Source organism: Phyllopteryx taeniolatus, chromosome 9 (genome assembly GCF_024500385.1).
Source record: "Phyllopteryx taeniolatus isolate TA_2022b chromosome 9, UOR_Ptae_1.2, whole genome shotgun sequence".
NCBI lineage: Eukaryota > Metazoa > Chordata > Actinopteri > Syngnathiformes > Syngnathidae > Phyllopteryx > Phyllopteryx taeniolatus.
The window spans coordinates 6,876,232-6,885,590 of NC_084510.1; the positions used below are offsets into that span (position 1 = coordinate 6,876,232).

At 44.3% G+C, this 9,359-nt stretch overlaps 1 protein-coding gene across 2 annotated transcripts in view; it reads left to right on the forward strand.

Moving 5' to 3' along the window:
• Positions 1-9,359, forward strand: part of rybpb (RING1 and YY1 binding protein b) — a 43,478-nt gene that overhangs the window by 29,797 nt on the left and 4,322 nt on the right. Inside the window, exons 3-4 of one of the 2 annotated variants that reach the window (XM_061784740.1) lie at positions 7,335-7,658; positions 7,740-7,841. In XM_061784740.1, the coding sequence (XP_061640724.1) occupies positions 7,335-7,658; positions 7,740-7,841 (426 nt within the window). Of the gene's footprint in view, positions 1-7,334; positions 7,842-9,359 lie in introns of both variants that reach the window. The other variant, XM_061784739.1, reaches the window with a different exon arrangement.

A 9,359-nucleotide genomic window follows, 5' to 3' on the forward strand; every position in this document is an offset into this window, starting at 1 on the left:
TGGTTGCAGCAGCCAATCATAGTACAGCGGAGCGTGTCCTGGAGCCAGTATTCCTGGAGCCAGTATTATTGGAGCAGGGCATGTCCTGCCTGGAAACTATGTGGGAATCCTAATCATGTCTAGCTCTGTCTCCATGCACACACTTCAGTGTTCTGTGTTCAGATGTAGACCTCATGGTGGAATCCTAAATTCACTCACAATTGCTAATTATTTATTTCCACTTTTACATCTCACCATACCTCTGCAATTTTAAAGGGAAGTACTGTCTTTATCTAGTGAGCTTTCTCAGTGTGACTGTTAAGTATGAAAAAGATAAACAAATTCCAACAAGTGCGTTACAGTTAGTGGAGACCACTAGCTACATCTTAAGAGTCCAGTTCTTGGTGTGATAACAGCAAGGGAGTTTAGCTCAGTGGTTAATACGTTCGTGTTGGCTGTACCTTGCTAAACACTGCTGTTACATAGTTACTTTTTTTTTTTAAGTTGTTGTTAAAGTGAAGAATGTTTTTGTTTCGTGGCTCCGTCAGACAGTTGCTTTGTGTACTTATTTTGTACACTGTAAGAATGTGGGGAAATATCAAATATTTGCACGAAAAATACCTTTTATTTTATTTTAACGCCATATGCAGTCATTGCATCTCTGAGTGCTGCCCGTCAGCTTAGACTACTACTGAATACTTTTAAAAAGGGGAAATAAGAACATTGGTTAAAATGTTCTCAAATGTTTCACTTTTGCAAAAAGCAGCATTAGCATGGAGAACATCTTGACAAACAGTACCTGAACTTAGCAGAGTACAGGTAGTGATGCACCTTAAGATCTCCAGTCTGACTGTCTAAGGAGCTTTTAAAGATGATGATAGTTATTTGGGGGCATCCTGTGGAGAATGACACACATACCGCCAACAACAGCAGAATCGAAGAGTAAACATGGGGGGGGCTGTAAATAGTCTATTGTAGTGCAAAGGGGGGGAGGTAATATACCGTAAAAGGATTTCCCACTGTGAGGGCTTGCACTTACTCAGTGTGATTTCCCCAGCAACATTTTGGCAGCAGCATGGCGTGGGAACAATTTCCTCAATTGGACTCATGAGTTTACTCCTGTTATTGCTCTCAACGTCATCGCGTTTGCCGCTTGCAAAAAGACTGTGTTGGATAGGGTTTGATGGTTGATCCATTAATAACCACATCAAGCCAAGTTTTAGAGAATGTTGATTACTATTCTGGATGTCATGTAATATTATCCATCCATTTTCTATACTACTTGTCAAGGGGGAGCTGCCTTTGGGCAAGAGGCGGTGTGCACCCTGAACTGGTTGCCAGTCAATCGCAGGACAAATTAATATTAATAATACATTTTTAATATAGTGAAGTGGACCTACTTTAGGACATCAATTGCAGAGCTTAGGGTGTGCATCCAAGTATGAACATTAAGTAAATATTTGATATCGTGGTGGCTCTTTTGCAACATAAGGCCACAGGGCCCAAACGTAACCACAAGCTAGTGTCTGCTCTCACTGCAACCAGTGGCACACATCACCAAACGTGTAAATTTTTTTCAATATTTCTTCCTTGACAACTGGCCACACTTATTTCACTTGATAGTTTCCACGCTTATTTGATTTGTGTTTTTGCTACATAGATATTATTTGTTCACAAAGCCTGTGTGAGTAATGGTATTTTTTAGGCTTGGTATTTGGTGACATTTCTTGAGGCCTATGTGCATGTGTATATCTCAGTCCATTACAATGGAATTCTTTATCATGTCAGAAAAGTGATTGTGAAAAGAGTTAAAAACAGAATTCCTACTCTGGTTGTCAAGGAATAGGCAGGTCTTCAGTGTGAGGCTGCCTTATAACAGCCCAGTTTAGAACAGAGATAATCTGCTAGAATTTGAAGTTAAAAAACAAATGATAAAACAAATGATAAAAACAAATAATATACATTGTTCAGTATTTCTGTGCAGCCTGGTACCAAAAGGCCTATGGCCTGGTACCGTACCACAGCCTGGTGGTGCATATTAGCATCTTACGAACCCATTATCTTAATTATATATATTATATTAATCTTAATACAGGAGCCCCCGGACTCCTTCTAAGCATGCAAGGTAATGCATACTGGAACAGCCCACGGGTCATCATTCACAACAGCTGGTGTATTGATTTTAGTGGTTTGAGCATCATGACATGATGCTATATTATGGCCCGATTGATTGAGTTGTGGTCAGCTACACAATCCTGCCCCCTACTCAAGCAGAGGGACTGTCAGAAATAGCTGGCAGCAGGAGGAGATCAGATACGTTTGTTGCGGGCCACAGAGAGATAAATTGGATAATCTGACTGTCGAATGTTTGAAAGTGTTGGCTGAGTAGACTAAAAGGACCGTTAATACACTGTGCTTAACTTTTGAGCAGTATCAAGGGATGTCGGACTGCTTGCTTGCTCAGCATTTGAGTTTTGTATTTGTGTGTATGAATATTGTCATGATGATTCGCAGCATGGAACTATAATAGAAGCAAAGGGTGCTGATTTACTGGTTCTTCTTCTGGGCCTCTTTTTTTTGTGGCTGCAAACTATTACTTCAGGTATGTCTTCTGATACCTGTTGCTTATGCCGTACGATGAGAGATGTATTGTGCATGTACAGGATCGGTCGTGTTTTGTTGTTGGGGCAACATTATGGAATTCTATCTTCTTATATTTCTACTACTCCAAAAAAGTGACAACATGCACTATATTACTATAAGTATTCACTCACCTGCCTTGACTCACGTAGGAATTTAAGCGGCATCCCATTCCTAATCCATAGGGTTTTAATATGACATCGGTTCACCCTTTGAATCTATAATAGGTTCAACTCTTCTGGGAAGGCTGTTACAAGGTGTTTATGGGAATTATTGACCATTCTTCCAGAAGCTCTGTCTCTGCTCTAATTCATCCCAAAGGTGTTCTATTGGGTTGAGGTCAGGACTCTGTCAATTTCACCCACACCAAACTCTCTCATCCATGTCTTTATGGACCTTGCTTTGTGCACTGGTGCACAGCCAAGTTCGGAAACCAACAAAGTTGGGAGCATGGAATTGTCTCCCATTGTCCTATATTGTCTCCTTCCTTCCAGTGAAAGGAACTCTGAAGGATTCATCATACAAAGAGCTTTTGGACAATTTATTGCTCCAAACTTTGTAGGAACAGTTTGGGGATGGCCCCGTCCTGTTCCAAATGTTATCACAGCTGTACAAAAACATTGAAATTAAATCGCTTGCATGCATTTAAGGAAGGGGCAAGGAAGGTTCTGGAAGGCTTTTGACTTTGTGCATTACACTTGTGAGCATTTTTTACAGTCAAGTAAAGTGTAAAAATAAGTGAATCGGTCTATACAGGGCTTAAAGTATAGGGCGTTTCATCTTTGTCTATGAGGTGAAATGACAAAAAACTATTTAAATCTGTGGGATTTGTAGTTGAGGTAAAATTATCATGGTGATTTTAATTATTATTATTTTTTTATACCAACGATGAGAGGATCCAGAGCTCGGTCTGAACCCACATTACCAAACATCACTGTGTGTGGCTAAATAGAGGAAAATGATTGCGCAGTTTAAGCTGATGACACAAGTTGCTGGAGTAGCCACTAATGTGGGATAAAGAGTTAGCTTTTGCTAGCACCCAATTATACAAGCATACACATTTGTATCCATCCAGCCATCCATCCATCCATTTTCTGGACCACTTATCCTCATTGGTGTCACGGACTTGCTGGAGCCTATCCCAGCTATCTTCAGGTGAGAGGCGGGGTACACCCTGAGCTGGTCACCAGCCAATCACAGGGCACATATAAACAAACAACCATTCACACTCACATTCACACCTACGGGCAATTCAGAGTCTTCAATCAACCTACCATGCATGTTTTTGGGATGTGGGAGGAAACCGGAGTACCCGGAGAAAACCCATGCAGGCACGTGGAGAACATGCAAACTCAACACAGCCGGGGCCAGGATTTGAACCTCAGTCCTCAGAACTGTGAGGCAGATGTGCTAATCAGTCGGCCACCGTGCCGCCGACATTTGTGTCATCGGGCATTTTTACTAGCATACCAGAAGGGGCATATCATGAATTATGTGCTCTTGTCTCGAGGGAGGTGGGGGACATTGAGTCCGAGTGGACCATGTTCCGCGCCTCCATTGTCGGGGTGGCTGACCGAAGTTGTGGTCGTAAGGTGATCTGTGCCTGTCATGGCAGCAATCCCCGAGCCCGTTGTTGGACACCAGTGGTAAGGGATGCAGTCAAGCTGAAGGAGTCCTATCAGGCCTTTTTGGCCTGTAGAATTCCGGAGGCCGCTGATGGGTACTGGCTAGCCAAGCGGAATACGGCTTTTGTGGTCGCTGAGGCAAAAACTCTGGCATTGGAGCAGTTCAGTGAGGCCATAGATTACGACTTCCAGATGGCTTTGAGGAAATTCTGGTCCACCATCCGGCGTCTCAGGAGGGGGAAGCAGTTGCTGACCTCAAATCGGGACTTTGTGAGTCGGTGGGGCTAATATGTCGAAGACCTCCTCATTTCTACCAACACCCCTTCTCACGAGGAAGCAGAGTCTGGGGGCTCTGAGGCAGGCTCTCCTATCTCCGGGTTTGAGGTCACTAAGGTTGTTAAAAAGCTCCTCAGTGGCAGGGCACCGTGGGTGGATGAGATCTGCCCGGATGGAGTCCCTAAAGGCTCTGGATGTTGTGGTGCTGTCCTGGCTGACGCGCCTCTGCAACATTGCGTAGACATTGGGGACAGTGCCTCTGGATTGGCAGACTGGGGTGTTTGTCCCCCTTTTTAAGAAGGGGGACCGGAGGGTGTGTTCCAACTACAGGGGGATCACACTCTTCCCAGTAAGCTCTATTCAGGGGTTCTGGAGAAGAGGATCCATCCGGAAGTTGATTCTCAGATTCAGGAGGAGCACTATGGTTTTCGTCCTTGTCGTCGAACCGTGGACCAGCTCTACAGTGCCAGAAGTGTCCTCAAATGGTGCATGTGAGTTTGAAAAACCAGTCTACGTGTTTTGTGGACTTGGAGAATGCGTTCGACCGTGTCTCTCAGGGATTAATGTGGAGAGTGCTTCGGGAATATAAGGGCTCTAATAAGGGCTGTTCAGTCCCTATATGACGGGTGTCAGAGTTTGGTCCGCATTGCCGCCAACTAGTCGAATAAGTTTCCAGTGAGAGTTGGACTTCGCCAAGGTTGCGAAGCTCTCGATTTACCGGTCGATCTTAGTTCCTACCCTCACCTCTGGTCACGAGTTGTTGGTCGTGACTGAAAGAACAAGATTGCAGGTACAAGCGGCCGAAATGAGTTTTCTCCGCAGGGTGTCCGGGCTCTACCTTAAAGATAGGATGACAAGTTTAGTCATCCGGGAGGGGCTCAGAGTCGAGCCGCTGCTCCTCTGCATTGAGAGGAGCCAGATGAGGTGGTTCGGGCATCTGGTTTGGATGCCTCCCGGACACCTCCGTGGTGAGGTGTTCTGGGGATGACCCAGGACTCGCTGGAAAGACTATTTCTTGGTGGGCCTGGGAACGCCTTGGTATCCCAACACAAGAGCTGGGCGAAGTGGGTGGGAGAGGGAACTCTGGGCTTCCCTGCTTAAGCTGCTGCCCCGCGACCCTGACCTCGGATAAGCGGAACAAAATTGATAGGATGCATGTGCTCTTGTCAACATTTCAGGCTCATAATTTTGACTGCTTTAAGCCCGGTAATAAAGCAGTGTGCCATTTTATCGCAATGCTACTCCTATGTCACAATGTATTATTTCTGAATCTATTGTCATCATCAGACTTTTCCCCTTTGGACTAGTACCCTCATGTGGTAGCAGCATAAAAAGCCAAAGAAAAAGCACTTGTGGTCTTTTGATGCTAACTGCTCTGAAGTCTGAAGTCTCACTTGAAGCTCTTGCAACCTTAAAAGCGTATTTATCCCGCCAAATTTTGGTTGGCTTTCAAATTGTATGACCTTTGGGGCATTCAATAAGAAACTGTAGGTCCAAATTGTTGTCTCATATTCACCAGTATTTTATTTTGATCAACAATTTTTCGGGATGGCCTGATCAATTTTTTTTGCTCCCGAGTCAGAGTCCGAGGTACTTGATTTTGAGAAACTGCCGAAGTCCCAATCCGATACCTTGGCAATGCGTTAAAAACAAAAAACGTATCTCCATTGTTTCTATTGTCTTAATTCGTTTCACAAAACGATTATGTAATCAAATTACATATTAGACTGCATAAAATATTCTGTCTTTTGTATACTAAAACCTAAAAAATTAAGAATACATATACATCTTTCCTAAAACAATGACGCAGTATTCCTAAACCGTGCGCCAGATGTTCTTTACCTTGGTGGTGATCTGACCTTTTGTTTTACCACATTGTCCACAAAAATGCCTCTTTTCTAGCTTGCGTCACATTCACCGCCACTGTTTTAGTATGTTTACATTGCAAGGGCTTTTGAATCTCTCTTAAAAAAAAAATAAATAAATAAAAATACATTGATAGGCTCCATTTCTTTGTGGACATGTATGGCCTTCCTGCGTGTCGCAGAGAGGTGACGTCAAACTGTTAAATTGTGTAATATAAAATTAAGCTACTTCTGTTCTGTTTGACAATATCTTTGTTTTTTGCTTTGTGACCTTTAAAAATTAAAAAGGCAATCTTTTTCAGGTGCGATTGGCTGGCGACCAGTTCAGAGTGTACCCCGCCTTTCGCCCGAAGATAGCTGGGATAGGCTCCAGCACGGCTGTGACCCTAGTGAGAATAAGCAGTACAGAAAATGGATTGATGGATCTTTTTCAGCCGATACCGATAAGATAAAAATGATCGATCACGTGATCGGATCGCGACAATCCTAATAATTTAGTTGTGTTCATTTTCAAGATTATTCTCTTAATTATTATTGCTTTGGCTGATTTAGGAACAATTGTGCTTATGCCAGGTGGCACAGGACAGGTTTAGCTGTGGTAACATGCAAGAGCCTCGGGAGTGTGGCAGCTCCATCACGTCCTACTTGTCTCAGCCTGTGACAAATGGGGCTGTACCTGCTGTAATCAGATTAGAAGACCTAAGTGATGTGTTGCAAATGTCCCACCTTGTGATCCCGAGCATTCATTTTATGACGGCCGTGGTCCTAATGAGATTAGCTCTCAAACGGCTCTGCTCCGAAGCTCCATGAAAGCTCCCTCTGCGAGGGCTGGGAGTTGTGCCCCTTTATCGCGCTACCTGCTAGCCCTTCGCCTGTTGCGTGAGCACAGTTGGCCACAAGGCTCCATCAAGAGGCTAATCCATATTTGTGTCTTGGCTCTCCTCAACAGGAAACCCAGGATCAACTCCCAACTGGTGGCCCAGCAGGTGGCCCAGCAGTACCCAATGCCACCCCCGGCTAAAAAAGAGCGACGGGAGCGGAGCGAGCGCACAGACAGGGAACGGGCGGACGGTGAAGGAGAGAGCGCTATCGGGGAGGCTCGCCCTGAAGGTGAGCGTCCGGAGATAGTGAGGCCCGAGATAGACACTTCTCCCCCTGACATTGACAAGAGTGACAAGGAGCAGCCCAAGGAGCAGCCAATCCAAGACAAAGCCGACAGAGAGAGAGACATCATCCCGGCCCTCACAAAGAAGCCCAGCATCAAAAAAAGCAGGTCAGTGAGCATGGATGCAGATAGAGACATTTTGCTGAGGGCGTCATTGCCTCACTGGTGTTTGTGTCTGTCTTCCCCCAGACCCAAATCAGATAACCATCAGAGTCCACCCAGTGACAAACAGAGTATACAGTCTGGCAAATCAGCAACCAAGACCAACAACAAGAACAATCATATTTCCAGGTATGTATCTCTCAAACAATGTTCACAAGTAACAACAGGTCTTTGTTCACATTTGTTGCTTAAAATTTGTACATTATTCCTTGTACTCATGGGTCTATGTTATGGTACTGATTTATGTACCGTATTTTTACGACCATCTTAAATTTTCTCCGAAATGGACGGGGTGTCTTATATTGCGGCGCGCCTTTTGTGTGCAGCGAGTTCCAAAATCTGTAAATGTTGTTGTGTGACTTTGATGAGCGCTCCGTCTGACTGACTGGGAGCATTTCCTGCCAACACGGTGCTTATATAGAGGAAAGGCAGCCGTGACTGAGGACAGCATGCGGACGTTAAAGGGGGAAGGGTGCGCGTGAAAGAGGACGCTAAAGGCACGCCCCCAGGAGGTATATAGCGCCGGTATGTGCATTGTGCAAAACATGGATTTGGCTGAGGACCCCCGAAAATGGCACCCACGAAGAGACACGCTTACGAAGCACAGTTTAAACTGCGAGCTATCAGTTATGCGGAGGAACATGGGAATCGAGCAGCCGCGAGAGAATTCAAGATCAACAAATCCATGGTTCGCAAGTGGAGGAAGGAGGAAAACGAGCTTCGCCAAGTCAAGAAGACGAAGCGCCGGGCGAGTTACGCCACCATATGTGAATGGATTGTGGATGCATGGGCTAAGGTATCTGCTTTGACTGTTGTCCGAGCTTTCGCAAAAGCCGGCATCATTGCTGAACAGCCCCCCGGCAACGAGACTAACTCCGACAATGACGAGAAGGAACCCGGCATGTTTGATGGAGAACTTGCCCAGCTGTTCATTTCGAATACAGAAGATGAGGACTTTGATGGATTTGTGGATGAGGATTGATTAAAAAAATAGCGTGAGTACATTGTTAAATACTTTAATAAAGTACAACCGAACTCAGTTTTGCTCTTGCTGCCTTTTTAAAACATATGCTAGCATGCATGCTAGCGTATGTTTTAGCGTGCATGCATGCTACCGTATGTTTTAAGCTAACGTATGTTTTACCATGCCTGCGCCCAATAATACGGTGCACCTTATGTATGTGTTAAATATAGAAATAGATCCCGTAACTGAGACTGCACCTTTTAATACGGTGCACCTTATGGCCGTGAAAATACGCTATGTGGTTTTGGAGTTGGACTTGGTTGATTTTTTTTATTTTTTTGGGGGGGGGGGTGTTTCTCTTCCTTAACACTACAGTTGTTGACTTGTACCAATGTACCGCAATTACCATTTATAAAACCAGTTTTTGTTTACATGCTTTTTTTGTTTTTATACATTGCTGTTCTATTTGTCTTGATTAAAAATTTAACAAAACATTTTTTTTTTTTTTGGGGGGGGACTGGAATGCTTTAATGGCATTATAATTCATATCAATGGAGAATGTTGATTTGATATGAGAGTAATTTGAGTTACGAGCTTTGCCATGGAATGTATTAAACTCGTAAGTAGAGCTGGGCAAGAACTGATAGGAGGTATTGGTATCAGGCCGATATCGATTTATTTCA